Source organism: Mercenaria mercenaria, chromosome 9, assembly GCF_021730395.1.
Source record: "Mercenaria mercenaria strain notata chromosome 9, MADL_Memer_1, whole genome shotgun sequence".
NCBI lineage: Eukaryota > Metazoa > Mollusca > Bivalvia > Venerida > Veneridae > Mercenaria > Mercenaria mercenaria.
The window spans coordinates 46,460,112-46,478,655 of record NC_069369.1 but is presented as its reverse complement, the minus strand read 5'-3'; the positions used below and the strand labels follow the sequence as shown (position 1 = coordinate 46,478,655).

The window sequence follows — 18,544 nt, the reverse complement described above, 5'->3', positions numbered from 1 at the left end:
GTCAAATTAACGAACACCGGATTGAAAGCGTTCTCGGCAACCAAGATTTCCGGAATTTTTCTGAACATATTTTGTTAAAATGTATCGTAAATCGAAATCCCTTGCTTTGAAAAGCAGTGCATCTATGATCGGCAATAACCTAACAGTTTTGAACAATGCTGATCGCGGCTCATTAAATTATGCATCAGTCCACAAATATTTGATCAACATGGTGTCTACCTCAACAGATGGTTCCCAAGTCACACATAAACAAGTAATCTGTAAAGAGCCATCAGCCACACAACAAAGTAGTTCAATGATAATGCAGGTAAATGTAAAGAAAATTAGCATAACCAAACTAACAATTTCATTTTTTTTTCATGAATTGTGGCTAAATTTATTTGGAAGGAAGTTTCTAGGGATCCGTACCACAAGAAGAAGATTTTAGGGTAGTAAGATTCTGTTCTATCTATCTATCTGCTGTTGACGTCAAACCCCTTGCGGGAACGTAGACGTTTTGCGTGTCAAAATCAAAAAGAGAAAGAATATAGTGATAAAAATGTAGAGTGGAAGAAACTAAAAATAACTTTGGTGATTATGTTAAAACTTGAGCTTGAAGGATAACTAGGGCGAGACATGTTCAAGGCTGCAAACTGCAGCAATGAACTGCTCTAGGGTAGGGAGATGGGTGACACTGGGGGGAAGTTGGTTCCAATGGTACACTGTTCTCGGAAAATAAGAAAAATTGTAATAGTCAGTGGCTGCAGTAATTCACCATAATTAACCTGTAACTTAGGGAATGGCCATAGCGGACACAACGGGTCATTGGGGTCAGGTAATCTATGATTGGGATAGCAACCAGATCATGATGAATCTTATAGAAGAGTGATAACCTAGAATCTGTACGCCTTAAATTCAGTCGACAAAGGTTTAGGGAGTGTAGCATGTCTGTTACACTGGAAGTACGGCCATAGTCGGTCTTGATCCAATGGGCGGCTCTCCTTTGGACGCTTTCAATTTGGTCAAGGATTCTAGGAGTATAAACCTCCTTTTTCCAGATATTATTGGTTATTTACATCTTGAATTTGGTTGTAAATGACAAGATTTAATTTTAATCAATACTCTAAATTAATACTCTAAATCAATACTCTAATTAATCTAAATTATTCCAGGGTTTTCCCTAGACTTTTCAAAATGGGGGACATAAATATTATGTCCTCCTAGGGTTAGAATTTAGGGGTCATTTGAAATTTCAGGGAGACATAGTACTGAAAGTAGTACATAATTATGTGCTGTTGTATACTTTAGCTATATATTGGTTTGTTAGGAAGATCCTATGATTATCATTATACTAGATCTAGTCATCATGGTCATGTCTGATTTGATCTGACATTTCACATTTCATGAAACTTGGGTCAGATGATCACCTCATCAAGACAATGTGCAGAACTCATGAGTCAGCCTTGTCAGCTCAAGGTCAAGGTCACAGCTTAGGGTCAAAGGTTTGAGCCTTCCATTTTGTGTCCGCTCTGTATCTCCTAAACCCCTTGAAGGATTTGAGCCTTTCATCAAACTTTGGTCAAATGATCACCTCATCAAGGCGATGTGCAGAACTCATGAGTCAGCCATGTTGGCTCAAGGTCAAGGTCACAACTCTGGGTTAGAGGTTAGAGCCTTCCATTTTGTGTCCGCTCTGGATCTCCTAATCCCCTTGAAGGATTCATATGATACCTGGGTCAAATGATCACCTATCCATGACGATGTGCAGAACTCATGAGTCAGCAATGCCAGCTCAAGGTCAAGGTCACAACTCAAGGTCAAAGGTTTTACCCTTCCATTTCATGTCCGCTCTATATCTCCTAAACCCCTTGAAGGAATTTTGTAAAACTTGGGTCAAATTATCACCTCATCAAGACAATATGCAGAACTTATGAGTCAGCCAGGCCGATTAAAGTCAAAGTCACAACTTAGGGTTAAAGGTTTGAGCCTTCCATTTTGTGTCCACTCTGTATCTCCTAAACACCTTGAAGGATTTTCATCAAACTTTGGTCAAATGATCACCTCATCAAGAACTCATGAGTCAGCCATGTCAAGTCAAGGTCACAAATCAAGGTCAAAGGTTTGAGCTCTGTATCTCCTAAACCTCTTGAAGAATTTTCATGAAACTTGGGTCAAATGATCACCTCATCAAGACAATGTGCAGAATTCATGAGTCAGCCATGTCAGTTCAAGTCAAGGTCACAGCTCAAGATCAAAGGTTTACCATTTCACTGCCCATAACAGTGGCGGGGGATTTAGCTTCTTTCAGACTGCCTTGTTCACTACCAAAATGAATCGCTATGAATTTTTTTTAAGTTTAAGTATCAAAATAAATTCCCGCATAATATTAGCATTGTTTTAGAGAATCAGTCATTACAAAGTTATATCCAGCACTGATTCCACCACTCGCAATGTTTAGTTTGATTGATAGAGATTGTCCAAAACAATTTATTTCATTGATGCTGACTTGCAACGCCACTTTGAAATAGACTGAAATCAAAATTATTTTACATTTTACTGGACTACTGACTTGATGTTTGTATTGTATTACAATGCATGCATATGTTGAATATTCATTGTATGAATAGAACTGCTGTCCACATCAGCTGACAATTTATTTGTGCAGTTTATGCTATTACCTGAATAATACATAGCATGAAGCTTAATTCTGTATTATTTTTTCAGACTAAATGGGTACACTTAGCAAATGGTAGAACAGTCCTTGTTTTAACATCTTTAAAAGGAATTCAGGTCAGTTTGTTTAATTCTTTATAAAGTTTGTTTAAGTCTTTTTAAAGTTTGATATAATAGCTCTTATACGGTCTAAACATTTCATTAATATTTTACGGTTGTGTTCAGCATGTTAAAAGTTTCAAAATAAGCACAATGCAAAGCCATGATGAAAATTCAAGTTAAATGGTTCTTTCAATTAAGATAATGAAATATTCATCAGAAAACATCAATATGTGCAGAGCTACATGTCAGATTGCTTCAGTTGATTTAGTTCGCTATCTATGTAGGGCTGATATCAGTTGTATTTCATGATCAATAGTTTCTTGAATGATATATGACTGTTTAGCATTCTTGATTCTGAAATTACCTGAAATGATCTGTAGCAAGAAATGTGACAGGATAATAATAATTTAGAACCATTCTAACATGTTTAATACTCTGCTGTTGGGTAGTGTACACACATTAATTCTGACCAAAATATGATAATATGGATGAATTACACTACTGTGTCTTACTTTTCCATTACACAATAATGATAATTATAGCAGTTTTATTTAATACGGTCATCGTTGTATGTTGGATGCAGAAATGTGGGTGCAGAAAAGTGTACTGTCAGACAGGGTTCATAAACTCACGAACATTTTGAGACCTGACCTGAATGATTGAATTTGAGCCCAAACTTGAAACTGATCACTGTTTAAGTTTAGTTCAGGAAAAAGTCACAAAACTGAGTTTTGTTACCTTTGTACAAGAACTCAGTGTGGGCCTCTCAATACCATTTCATTGATATACCAATCAAGCTTCTGCAAGCGGTCCCACTATTGTGTACAGTATCTTTAAAACTTATTATTTTCAGATGTTTGAGTATGATGGAACATCAATGATTTACTGGCATGCTACAGGAGATGTATCGTCTGAATCTTCAGGTAAGCATGGCCATTATATAAGTTTATAAACGTTCAGGGGAAGTAACCAGTTACAACACTCAGCAATGTCTGTGTGATTATGCATTCTCCATAACCTACTTCAGCATTTTTAATGTGGCTCATCTTTAAGTTTTATGTACCAGTAAGGAAATGCCAAAACAGAGAATATGTAATCAATCTGAACTTGCTGATTGTCAGTCCAGTTCACCACCTTAAGAACATGATTGTGTAATTTTGAAACAGAGTAAAATTAACAAGCATGCAGATGAAGGCTATAATATATCCAAGGTGACATTTATGACCTCTAAATTTCATTATTATTTGATGACATAACATGATTCCATACATGGCTTAGTTATATTTATCTACTTTGCTTAGTTTGTTGAAGTGAGCTAGTAAGAATATGCATACTTTGAACTTACCACATGCAAACTGATGAAACAATGATTGAAAAGCAAAGTTTTGTATTATTTATGGTTTTTCTTTGCTGCAGAAAGTGCAAATTTTGGAAGGGGTATTGCTGCAGCTGGTGATGGTCTAGTCTGTGTTGGTATGTATTTAGTTTATTATAAGCTCTTTTTTTTGTTCAGTCAATTAAAACAATATATATTTACATTTATATTTTCAAACTTGTAACCTCCATGGCTGAACACCTTTACCAAATCTCCCTTTTATGTACAGTCAGGTCTGTGCTGAAGACCACCTCTCAATAAAGCCACTACTATAAAACCTGCTTATAAAGGTCACTATTTTCTCTTCCAGGTTTACTGTTAATAATGTAAACTGTGTTAAGAGACCACCTGTTGACAAAGGGCACTTTGATTTCCCAGTGGTGGTCTGCAGACACATTTGACTGTATTTGAATAACTTCTCTTGTGTTATTTTCTTTATTAGAATAAATAATATCATGACTGCCATTCAGTGATTCATACTCTTGTTGGAGTCATGAAAATGACATAAGTTATTAAGTTATTATAAGTTAACCTCTGCCACTTGCTTAAGTAATATATGATAAAGCAAATTAAATAATAGTTTTGTCCTGTTTTGTATTTTAGGTACTCAGCAAGGTCAAATTTTAGTATTTGATGTTCCACCAAAAGGAGCTAGTGTATCATTAGCAACTACATGTCAAGGTAATGTTTACAGTTTAACATTTATAGTTTGAAATCTATGTAAATCTTTGTAGTGAACTGCTGCACCACACATTGTTGTTTGAGTTAAGTAGGAATTTGTCTCTTTAGTTTGCCTGTGCCCCTATTCTCTAGCTCAATAGGGAGAGTTATAGGTAGCTCTTGCCCCCATTCTCTAGCTCAATAGGGAGAGTTTAGTTTGCCCGTGCCCCCATTCTCTAGGTCAATAGGGAGAGTTATAGTTTGCCCATGCCTCCATTCTCTAGCTCAATAGGTAGAGTCATAGGTTGCTCTTGCCCCCATTCTCTAGCTCAATAGGGAGAGTTATAGTTTGCCCATGCCTCCATTCTCTAGCTCAATAGGGAGAGTTATAGGTTGCTCTTGCCCCCATTCTCTAGCTCAATAGGGAGAGTTACAGTTTGCCCATGCCTCCATTCTCTAGCTCAATAGGGAGAGTTATAGGTTGCCCGTGTCCCAATTCTCTAGCTCAATAGGGAGAGTTATAGGTTGCTCTTGCCCCCATTCTCTAGCTCAATAGGGAGAGTTATAGTTTGCCCATGCCTCCATTCTCTAGCTCAATAGGGAGAGTTATAGGTTGCCCGTGCCCCAATTCTCTAGCTCAATAGGGAGAGTTATAGTTTGCCCGTGCCCCCATTCTCTAGCTCAATAGGGAGAGTTATAGTTTGCCCATGCCTCCATTCTCTAGCTCAATAGGGAGAGTTATAGGTTGCTCCTGCCCCCATTCTCTAGCTCAATAGGGAGAGTTATAGTTTGCCCGTGCCCCCATTCTCTAGCTCAATAGGGAGAGTTATAGTTTGCCCATGCCTCCATTCTCTAGCTCAATAGGTAGAGTTATAGGTTGCTCTTGCCCCAATTCTCTAGCTCAATAGGGAGAGTTATAGTTTGCCCATGCCTCCATTCTCTAGCTCAATAGGGAGAGTTATAGGTTGCTCTTGCCCCCATTCTCTAGCTCAATAGGGAGAGTTATAGTTTGCCCATGTCTCCATTCTCTAGCTCAATAGGGAGAGTTATAGTTTGCCCGTGCCTCCATTCTCTAGCTCAATAGGGAGAGTTATAGGTTGCTCTTGCCCCCATTCTCTAGCTCAATAGGGAGAGTTATAGTTTGCCCGTGCCCCAATTCTCTAGCTCAATAGGGAGAGTTATAGGTTGCTCTTGCCCCCATTCTCTAGCTCAATAGGGAGAGTTATAGTTTGCCCGTGCCCCAATTCTCTAGCTCAATAGGGAGAGTTATAGGTTGCTCTTGCCCCCATTCTCTAGCTCAATAGGGAGAGTTATAGTTTGCCCGTGCCCCAATTCTCTAGCTCAATAGGGAGAGTTATAGTTTGCACTGCCCCCATTCTCTAGCTTAATAGGGAGAGTTATAGTTTGCCCGTGCCCCCATTCTCTAGCTCAATAGGGAGAGTTATAGTTTGCCCATGCCTCCATTCTCTAGCTCAATAGGAAGAGTTATAGGTTGCTCTTGCTCCCATTCTCTAGCTCAATAGGGAGAGTTATAGTTTGCCCGTGCCCCCATTCTCTAGCTCAATAGGGAGAGTTATACTTTGCCCATGCCTCCATTCTCTAGCTCAATAAGGAGAGTTATACGTTGCTCTTGCCCCCATTCTCTAGCTCAATAGGGAGAGTTATAGTTTGCCTGTGCCCCAATTCTCTATCTCAATAGGGAGAGTTATAGTTTGTCCGTGCCCCCATTCTCTAGCTCAATAAGGAGAGTTATAGTTTGCCCATGTCCCCATTCTCTAGCTCAGTGGAGAGTTTTATAGTTTGCCCATGCCTCCATTCTCTAGCTCAATATGGAGAGTTATAGTTTGCTCTTGCCCCCATTCTCTAGCTCAATAGGTAGAGTTATAGGTTGCCCGTGCCCCCATTCTCTAGCTCAATGGGGAGTTTTATAGTTTGCCTATGCCTCCATTCTCTAGCTCAATAGGGAGAGTTATGGTTTGCCCTTTCCCCTATTCTCTAGCTCAAAAGGGAGAGTTATGGTTTGCCCTTTCCCCCATTCTCTAGCTCAAAAGGGAGAGTTATTGGTTGCCTGTGCCCCCATTCTCTAGCTTAGTATCCCATTCTCTAACTCAATAGGGAGAGCACATATCTGTGGATTGAGGTGTTGGGAGTTTGATCCCTGGTTGAGGCTTATGTTTGATGAGAGTCATTGTGTATAAAATCATTCATCCTCCACCTATGATTCATGTGGAGAAGTTTGGCAGATACTTGCAGAGAACAGCTTACTACTGGTACAGAATCCAGGAACACTGGCTAGGTTAACTTTCCCCGATCACATGAATGAAATACTGTTGAGAATCAGTGCTAAGCACAAAACAAACAAATAAAATATTTAAACTTTATGAGATTCTACTGTAAATAAAGCTACATGCAGGGCATGTATCCATCAATGATCTTAGGCGGTAGGAAGAGCAAAGGACTGAACTATGAGTTTACAAGATTGGTACCTCAGTGGCCATGTTTTCTGTGACAACTTTACAGAAGACAATGTGTTTAAATCCACATGTCTTTGTCTCTTATTCATGTGGGTAAATTGTCAAACAAAGTTATTTTCACAGAATTAAGGAATACAAGATTAAGGAATTGACCAACATTTCATCACTGAAATACTGTTGAAAATGGTATGAAATCCACTAGAAAATTATTGTCTGAAATTTAGACTAGCACTTTACATAATGCAATTTTACTTGCTGCAGCTCTGTTTAGTGCACATGAATATTTCTGAAAGTGTATTAAGTGTATGTAACTAGCAGTGTTATGCAAAAGCTTTATTTGCAGGTCATAACAGGGCAGTGTGTGACTTGGCTGCAGAAGGCGATGTTCTAGTCAGTAGTGATGAAGACGGTCACATAATCATCTGGAAAGTGTTTGGTACAAGTGTTCAACAGACTGCCAAAATACCAGGAAATGGGTAGGTTCCTTGACCTCTGTGTGGAAATTGATTTAATAGTTAAGTCTCCCACTACTTTGAGACATATTGATTTAGTGCTGTCAGTCATAATGTCTGTCTGTTTGTCACAAAGTTTGTCCACGCAACTCCTCTGAAACCACTAAGGGGATTTACACCAAACTTCCCAAGAGTATCCATTGTCAAGCCTAGTAGTAAATATCGTCAGCATTTTCCGGTTTGATAATTTTCAGCTGAGTTATGGTATTTGATTCAACAAATTTTATAATGTTTTGGACATATCTCTTTTATTATATATGATCAGTGCCAAGCCTCATAGTGCAGATTTTTTGCATGTAACATTGTTTCGGAACAGTGATTTGCAGTGGAGATACGGCCCTTGACTTGTCTTTTTTACCTTGTATGCGCAACTGCTCCAGTAAACCAAAATTTGCAAAAGTGATAATTGCCAAGCCTAGTTCTGCATATTGTCAGCAATCGTTCTAATTCCGTGATTTTCAGCCTTAATGGCTTTTAATTCTTAAAATTTTATGACCTTTTGGCCACTTCGTTTATATAATTTGGTGGATTTCCACCAAACCTTACAGGACTGATCAGCGCCAAGTCTTGTTATACATATTATCCGCTTGTTCCAGTTCATTGATTATCGGGGGAGTTATGGCCCTTTATTTGTCAAATTTTATGATTCTTACACCAGATTAGACAGATTTCCATCAAACCTTACAGGAGTTATAAGAGCCAAGCCTAGTTATACATATCATTGGCATGTTCCTGGTCAGTAATTTTCAGTAGAGTTATGCCCCTTGATTTGCCATAATTAACTGTGTTTACACTACATGCTGTATTCCAAAAGGCTGAATTTCGCCAACCCTCACGAGTGATTAGTGTAAAGCGTAATTGTGCATATCATCATCATGTTCTGATTTAATGATTTTCAGCGGAGTCATGACCTTGATTCTTTGATGTTTTTGCTATGACTCCTACACTACAGATTGGAATTTCACTAAATTTCACAGGAGTTACCATTGCCATGCCTAGTTGTGTATATTGTTTGAATGTTATGGTTCAGTGATTTTCCCTGGAGTTATGGCCCTGAATATGTGGCATTTACAATTTGTGATTGATAAGTTGTGGAAGACAAACATTTTTTGTGAAAAACAATCTCTAATAAGAATTTATTTCTGCTCAGTTGAAATTTAAATTCTAGTTTGCATTTCTAATTATGCTTTTTGGTCTGCTTCATTGGATCAGAATTTATAAAACTAGGTTAGGGGACCAGTCTGGGAACTCGAGCATCTGACTGGATGATTCTGTACTCAATCTTGAACTTGACCAATAGCATGCTTGTTATTAAGACTGGTCTCTGAACTCTAGTTTTATTTTTTAACAAACTATGATGGTGTCTTATGGTGAGGTACAGTTTGCACTAGTAAAATACATCTTGAAAAAAGTATGTGTGACTTTGGGTGGAATTAGTTCCTATAAATGAGAAATTCAAAAAAAAAAGGTTAAATAAGTTTACAGGATGTTAAATTGCAAGTGTCTGTAAGTGACAAAATTTAGCTGTGCAAACTTTTGAATGCCCCCAAAAATTTCCTTGAATTACCACTGGTAAGGCTGTTTTGGTCAAATTAAGCAGAAAATAGTCAGCAAACTACTACCCATTATGTCGAGTTATTCTTTTTTTTCTATATTTAAAAGAACCACAAAAATTGGAAAAGATTTTTATGTTTTGAATTTGGACAGAAATTATTTTAACATTTTCAGAATTTTCTGCTATTTTTGGCAAAACAGCCATACTGGATTAGTGAGTAATTTTCAGGACGTATAAAGTCACTAGATGACTAAGTTTTGTCTTTCATTTAAATGTGCAATTTATATCTTTTAAACTTGTCTTGGCCTTTTTTCTTTAAGTTTCATTAATTTTTGTATATAATGGATGATGATTTAGGTCAAGGTCTGCATGCAAATGAAAATTGTAATATATAAATAAACATGTGTTAGCTGTATTTTGGTTATACGATTGTTGGAACTGAAAATACTCATTAACAGGTATTTTTATGTCGTGGACAGGTAAATTGTTCATGTTTTTAATGTAAATGTATCTACAGACACAAGTGCATGCAGCTATCTATTTATTTATGAACATTTATGACTCCATTATTTCATTGATTTCTTTGGGAAATACCTCATGCCAGATGCAATGGTTTAGCCATAAATGGAAATATAAGAGCTTGTTTTCATGACAAGCATATTTTTTTTTGTTTTATGTTTTTTAGCTCATCTGATTTTTTGAAAAAAAATGATGAGTTATTGTCATCACTTGGTCGGCGTCAGCATTGGCGTTGCCTGATTAAGTTTTATGTTTAGGTCAGCTTTTCTCCTAAACTATCAAAGCTATTGCTTTAAAACTTGCAACACTTGTTCACCATCAATAGCTGATTCTGTACAGCAAAAAAACATAACTCCATCCTGCTTTTTGTAAGAATTATGGCCCCTTTTGGACTTAGAAAATATCAGATTTGTTGGTTAAGTGTTATTTTTAAGTCAACTTTTCTCCTTAACAGTCAAAGCTATTGCTTTAAAACTGGGAGCAGTTATTCGCCATTGAAAGCTGACTCTGCACAGCAAGTACTGTAACTTTGCATTGATTTTTGCAAGAATTATGGCCCCTTTTGGACTTAGAAGATCATGGGCAGGACAATATTTCTATTATACAGAGACAAAAAAATCAGATGAGTGTCTGCACCCGCATAGCAGTGCTCTTGTTTTGCTTTACACCAATTCTTATTGGTATTGAAGTTCTGTACCAGCAAAAAAGGTATTTGATGTATTTCTCTGTGAAATGACCAGATATATATCAGTGTTTTATCATGTAAAATTGTATAGTCTCCCTTGTAATGTACCTTCACAGATTTTATTATTCTTCCACAAATTTTGTAGTAGCTACAGGTTTAGAATTCATTTAGACATTTGTTTGGTGAAGAAAAATTTTCTATTATCTGAAAATGACTGTTAACCACTGTTTACCTTTTTACTTATAAAAATGAAATTTACCTTAAAACCACACTGTCTACAGTGAAATTGTTTGAAATAAGACCATGCCATAGTGTCACAAAGCACTGTATAGCATTTGTCTTCTAAATGGTTTCATCATGGTCATTCTCAGCTGTTGTTACATTTTGAGAAAGTCTAACAGACTCTTTCTGGCAATGAATGAGTTACTGTTAGAAATATAGGAAATTGGAATTGCTATATTATAACTGATGTTGAAATACATTGTGATATCTGTCTAGCCCAGGTTAAAACAAATCTACCATTTTATTTGTGCTTTTTGTCTTCTTTTGTCTGAAATGCTTCTTTCATATATACATTGTGATATACCAAATAGATGAATTGTTTTTCACAGGGAGCCATGTACAAGCCTGGGTATATGGAAGGGTATAATTGTTGCATCATTTGGTAATGGTCAGATATGTGTGTACACTGCCGCTGGTAAACTCACGGCCACAGTAAATGCTCATGCCAGATGGATTAATGCTATAGATATTGCCAAAGAATCAGGAATGGTAAGTTACATGTTTTGATATTTTAACAAAAAATTATTTGTCAGTGGTAATTTTTTAGCCACATTACATGCTGATTCAAGACGATTTAAGCAACTGATAACTTGCAAGTTAGAGAATTTTGAATTAACAAATTTAATAAATGCAGTACAGTAATTTGTTTATTCTATGTCTTTAAACTAGCATCAGGTTGAAAAAGGAATACCGATAATACTGGATTTTATGGTTTGATATATACATGTACTGTGAAATCATCTAATTTTGTTGATATAAAATATCATGCTTTTAGCCAAAACAACTATTTCTTAGGGGTAAGACTTTGTCGAGTTCAAACTTTGGAGATAAAATGAATTGGAAGTTGATTCTTTACACGGAGATTTGATTTCGTCAATTGACTCAACTGTGAAATCCTTGAAACTTAGTCCAACATGAATAATAATGGTTTCACAGTAGTTTAAATGTCAGTATTTTGTTAACATTAATGGTATTTGCAAAATACTGATAAGTAAGTGGTCAAAGATTTCTTTGTTGGATATATACTTATATACAACAATATAAAGGCACTACAGTGTAAAGCTTTGTCCTTGGAACTTTGGTATATTGTTACATGTACTTACTTAACAGGTTGTATCTGCAAGTGAGGATTCCTATGTTAAAGTATGGCAGCTGATCCCTGGAAATTCTCCATCTGTAAGTCAGAATTATTTTCTTTTTTGTCATTAATAGCAGGCCTGCCCAGTAAGCTATTCTGTACTATCGGTCCAAAACTGTGGAATGAACTGCCGTTCCCATTACGCAAAAGTAAATCACAGCAGGCATTAGTTTTTATGCCCCCGAAGGGAGGCATATAGTTTTTGAACCGTCGGTCTGTCGGTCTGTCAGTCTGTCCGCATTTTTCGTGTCCGGTCCATATCTTTGTCATCGATGGATGGATTTTCAAATACCTTGGCATGAATGTGTACCACAGTAAGACGACGTGTCGCGCGCAAGACCCAGGTCCGTAGCTCAAAGGTCAAGGTCACACTTAGACATTAAAGGTTATTGCATTGATGGGCGTGTCCGGTCCATATCTTTGTCATCGATGGATGGATTTTCAAATAACTTGGCATGAATGTGTACCACAGTAAGACGACATGTCGCGCGCAAGACCCAGGTCCGTACCTCAAAGGTCAAGGTCACACTTAGACATTAAGGGATAGTGCATTGATGGGCGTGTCCGGTCCATATCTTTGTCATCGATGGATGGATTTTCAAATAACTTGGCATGAATGTGTACCACAGTAAGACGACGTGTCATGCGCAAGACCCAGGTCCGTATCTCAAAGGTCAAGGTCACACTTAGACATTAAGGGATAGTGCATTGATGGGCGTGTCCGGTCCATATCTTTGTCATCGATGGATGGATTTTCAAATAACTTGGCATGAATGTGTACCACAGTAAGACGACGTGTCATGCGCAAGACCCAGGTCCGTAGCTCAAAGGTCAAGGTCACACTTAGATGTTAAAGGTCTTTTTTCATGATAGTGCATTGATGGGCGTGTCCGGTCCATATCTTTGTCATTCATGCATGGATTTTAAAATAACTACGCATAAATGCGTGACACAGTAAGACGACGTGTCGCGCGCAAGACCCAGCTCCGTAGGTCAAAGGTCCTAAACTCGAACATCGGCCATAACTATTCATTTAAAGTGCCATCGGGGGCATGTGTCATCCTATGGAGACAGCTCTTGTTAAATTTTTTATGAGTTTTTACATTTCATCATTTGTATTTTCAAGGTTTGTTAAATTAAATGTACAATGCCATTGAATATGTCATTATATAGAAATAGGCCTTTAATTAAATTAAACAGTTTCAGTTTCAGTTAAAGCTCAGTACGATTTCAAGGTAAAAATATGTAACAGCCAACCTCTGCACATGAGTCAGAGGTGGAGGACAAAATCAATGATTTTAGACAAAATGCTGTCACAGGACTTTTCTGAAACCTTTATATATTAGAGATTGATTTTCAGCCATTTCCTAATTTGTAAAATGTAACAAAAATACTTATTATATGCCCGAAGGGACGTATTATGTTACATTATGCCAGTGTCCGTCTGCCGGTCTGTCCATCTGTAAGCAGTTTCGTGTCCGCTCTGCAACTCTTGAACCCCTTGAAGGATTTCGAAGAAATTTGACGAATATGTTCACCACATCGAGACAATGTGCAGAGCACTTGTTTTGGATGGATCACTTCAAAGTCAAGGTCACACTTAAGGGTCAAATGTCATATGACTTTGTTTCGTGTCCGCTCTATAACTCTTGAACTGCTTGAAGGATTTTAAAGAAACTTGGCATAAATGTTCACCACATCGAGACGACATGCATAGCTCATGTTTCAAATGGCTTGCTTCAAGGTCAAGGTCACACTCAGGGGTCAAAGGTCATACCTTCGGGCGTATATTGCTCTGCATTGCGGTGCTCTTGATTTTTACTTTGGCAATTATATTTCACAAAGGATAATAAGCATTTTTTTTAATTGGAAACCACAAATTTTGGCTGCTATTTTATACCTGTATTACAGCAGGACCAGATGTCCTGTTCAGTAACATGTCCTTATTCCCAGACTGTCTCAATTTGAAAGGCTAGGATTTCTGTCCAATTTCCTGATGAAAAAGCTCTGAAAATACTGATATGGTCAGATTCTTTTATGTTAGGAATCCATAAAGGTTAATGGTTGTTTTATCGAGTTGTCCAGGCATATGTTATGTTCCATCACTATTAAGATTTAATGTAATTTATCATTTTACTATCCATTGTTTTTAATATCCATGCATATATGAAAAAACAATTATTATTTATGTTTTATGACTTATTTTATAGATTGAATTCAAGTTTGCCGAATCAGTGACAGACCAACAACTCGTAGGTGTACAGTTTATTCATCCTGCCGGTCGAGGATTTGTAGTGTCGGGATATGACAGCTCGGACCTGAACTTCTTTTTGCAATAGTCAAGATAACCAAAATTAGAAACAAATTATTTTTAATGAAATCATGTTAACAAATATACAAGAATCTCTAAGAATAGTTGTATAAAAACATCATTGCTTATGATTTTATATCTCCAAGACAAAATGTGAAACATGTAATAAACCTGTTTAAAAAGATAAAAAATCTTAGAATACTAAATGAACTTTGACAAGGTTTGGACAAATTGAAAAAATATAAGACAATAAATTTACTGCATTTAATGAAATATGTGTTAATAAAAATGAACATTTAAGGGTTTAAAATGAAAGGGTTTTGTAATGGAGAGTTGAGTCTATCTGAAACATATAAATGTAATAATATAATGGATTCCATAAAGATGTTTGTTGAGCTTATTTGTTATGGCCTTTTGATGCTAGATATGATTTACTGGAAGTGTTTTAAGACATACATATACCAGATATTGTTTTTTGTGACATATCATACTTTATTGTATCACATATCAGATATTGTTTTATTATGCAGTAAGCATTGTTTTTGTTGCTAAGCAATTTTGGAATTGATAAAAAAAATTAAAACTTCCGAAACTTTTACAAGGCACAAATAGCTGAATATTTACAGTCTGTTATTGTTAAATTACTTCTCCTATTTTGGAGTACATGTAAATGTACATGTATAGGTAACATATTGTTCATGTCCAATCTGCCTTATACATGTACTCGCCTCATTTGATTATGATAACATTGCTGTATTAACATTTTAAGGAAAATAACGTATTAACTTTTTTTTTGCAGCTGTATAGAAAAAAAAAAACAGTTGAAATAGAATCTTACCACAGGAGGTATATTAATTATTTGGTTTGTTAATGACCGTTCACAGAAATATGTTGGGTCAGTATGATAAATGGAGGCTGAGGAGTTAACAAAGTCCCCATATTTATCATACTTATCCAACATACTACTATGGAGGGTCACTAACAAACCCAATAATAACCACTTACCTTTAAGCTATCCCAGCATGGAAATTGACTGACCCTGCACAGAAATACATGGGTGGGGGTGGCATTGTGTGGCCACCTTAAACCAAGGACAATGCTAGAATTTTGTTGGAAGTAAAACAAAAGAGAATAATTTAACTATACTCTTACCAACATGTCACTTAAGAATTTCTACACAATCTAGATGTTTTTATTTCTTTAGATTGTCTGTCTGTATTAGGCTTAAAATGTTATGTCAGCAGTGAATGCATGTCTTACATTTAGGAGCAAAATTTTACATTTCCGTTTTACAGGGTTATATGTCTAGTTTACAAATAAAATGTTTGTTTTTTTACTTCGGAGACTCATTCATGACTTTGATTTACCATTAATGCAGTGTCATTTTTTTGTGGATTTTCTTGTAACTGTTGTGTTTATCTTAAAATTTGAAATCCATCAATCTGTGTCTTAGCCAAATAGCTGTTTTGGCAGAATCCACAAATTAAATTAAATGTTTTCATGGTTCTTTTGCAAGATTATGAATGGATATTCATGATAGCAAATATTCTTTTACATCATATAATGTTTTTTTAGCAGATAATGTTCACGCTAAAGTATTTCGTTTGATAGTCGTAATTGTGAATGTTTGCAGATATTATGATACATGTATGTTACAATTTTTAATATAGAAATGTCCACTCCATGGAGGGAAAAGATACAAATGAGCTTGTTACAGCTAGAAATTATCATTTTGTGCTTTCCATTTTTGTAATGTAATGAATGTATATTTATATAGGTATACAGACAGAGAAGTTTATGGTCAAAATTTACAAGTGCAGGTGCTTACAATTCTGTTGTATTTTGTCTGTTGTACACTGTGATAATTACAAAAATGTATTAGTGAACCAAATCCATTTTGTTTTGATATTTAAATTTTTACAGCTTTTACTATTATTTTCATTTTCACTTAATTTTGTCATAAAGTCACCATGCACATAAATTTCTAAAGTATCAGCTGGCCCCACTCTCAAGGCTTGTCAGTAAGTTTAGTTTGAGGACCATGACCAAAACGCTACTGTTCCACTTCATTCATTTTCCAAATTGTGCTCAGCTCTACCAACAGCAGTATCCAAGTTTACAAAACCAAGTTTACAGCACCATGTTTTGAGACCAATGTGTGTTTGTGTGTATATATTTAGCTTATTTAAAGTCCCCACAAGGGAACCCCATATAGGTGATTCCTCCAGGAGACTGTTAGTAATTTTAGCTGGAGGAAAGTGCAAGATGTATAAAATGTTCCAATTCCATAAGATTTTTTGTTTTCATAGTAGGCCAGGTATACAGCACACATAAACGGGACTCTTGTCCCAATGTTAGTAATTTTTAGTTGGAGGAGTGGTGGCTCAAACTCATGACCCCTGGTTTTGTAGTCAGTCACTACACTAAGCGACTGTGTCCACTCTGTTGAGACCAATCTCAGATTAGCCATTGGTCAGTTTCAGGACTGAGCTCCAGTTCAACCAATCACATCCTGGAGTTTCCTGACTGATATACAAGGTCAGCTTTATAACATCACAGTTTAGAGACTAGTTTCCACATTCAGTTTTAAAGTTAGAACACTCTGCCTGTAGAATAATCTAGATATTTTTTTTTTGTCCATTTCTTATATCTTTCTATATAAAAAATTGATCTCATCTTGTATTTTCACCTTGCAACATTGTGTTATCGTATTTCTCTGAATTATGACAGAAATCTCTATATTGAAATTATACTTATATATTTTGGTTTAAGTAATAGTAGTTAGGTTATGGCACAACATGAATTTTGTGTGTAATTTTTGTACTAGGAGAAAGATTAGTTTTTTCCAGTGCTCTGCTTGTTAAAAGAAGTTCCATTTTAAACAGTCTGTGTTTATATTCAGTGTGTGCACTTGTGGTCTACAGCTTGATGTTGTTCCATGCTTATTGCTCAGATAGTTATTATTGTGCCATCCAGGGTAAAAATATTTTGGATTATTGTAAAAAAAAAAGTTTACACATAAACTTGCCCATTTGATTTTATTGTGGCTGTAAATGTACTGGCCTTGTTTTGTCCTTTTTTGAGAAAATTGCCTTTCTTTAAGTGGTTGAACTATTCTGTTGATACATTCAGTTGTTTCATGTGGTACCTGTATATTAAACATGAAATTGTATACACTTTATTTTCACAGTATTTAAAGAGAAAGTGTACTTTCTGCCAGAAAATCAAATAATTCCAGTGAAGTATTACTTAAAGTAATTGATGAGGTAGGGTTTCAAAATTGGCTTCTTTCCTGAAAGCTTTATTTGGGAGTATTAACCACATTTGAGCCGTGCCATGGGAAAACCAACATAGTGGGTTTGCGACCAGCATGGATCCAGACCAGCCTGCGCATGGGCGCAGTCTGGTCAGGATCCATGCTGTTCGATAACAGTTTCTCCTATTCCAATAAGCTTTAAAAGCAAACAGCATGGATCCTGACCAGACTGCGTGGATGTGCAAGTTGGTCTGGATCCATGCTAGTCGCCAACCCACTATGTTGGTTTTCTCATGGCATGGCTCATTTAGTGATAGCAATAGTTTGAGTATGCTTTCAATATAATAAACGGAAATAGGTTTTTCAGATGCTGCACTCCTTTTTTCACTTATTTTTCTTTCTATACATTTTCATATCATACCTTATGCAAACTAACATATTTGTGAAAATGAAGACAGTTCTTAGCAGACAAATCATAATGCATGATAAAGCTTTTCTAAGATTTATTTAGTCATTCGAGTTGATGTGTTATTAGCTGCAGGTTGAAAAGAAATGAACATAATTAGCAAACTATGGCCAAACTTATTTAATAGCTTGTTTGTTTTGTTTGTCCCCCTACCTTACCACACTGTCATTCATTAACACCCTTTCCTCTTTCCTTATGTGCAATTGTTTTATCTTGTGATGCAGAAAGAAAATAAATGTCTTTAAGAAAAGAACATTTGTTGATCTTGTTTGTACTGAAACATCCTTCAGTTGTTCAAAAAATTAGCTGGTGACAGTATAAGAAAACCAAAACATAGCAGAATATGTTTTTACTAGATTTCCATTCATTTTCCATTTAGATCTATAGGGAGTAATTTTAAAAAAACTTGAACATATGTGTGATATTTAAAAGTATAATCAAAACACTAGTACTGTTAACAGTCTGGCCTAATGATATCTACAAGGCCAAACATTTAGGTACTTGCTGACCAAACCTCATTGTGAGAGTCAACTTAACCTTTAGCCAACTGGCCTTGA

General features: G+C 36.2%; 1 protein-coding gene across 1 annotated transcript; it reads left to right on the top strand.

The window, feature by feature from the left end:
* Positions 1–21: 21 nt before the first annotated feature.
* On the top strand, positions 22–18,240 carry LOC123547037 (WD repeat-containing protein 54-like). Its single transcript, XM_045333786.2, has 9 exons — positions 22–307; positions 2,704–2,769; positions 3,608–3,677; positions 4,171–4,227; positions 4,733–4,810; positions 7,607–7,739; positions 11,146–11,305; positions 11,927–11,992; positions 14,165–18,240. The coding sequence occupies exons 1-9, from the start codon at positions 80–82 to the stop codon at positions 14,291–14,293; spliced, it is 987 nt and encodes a 328-aa protein (XP_045189721.2). The 5' UTR covers positions 22–79; the 3' UTR covers positions 14,294–18,240.
* The last annotated feature ends 304 nt before the right edge of the window (positions 18,241–18,544 follow it).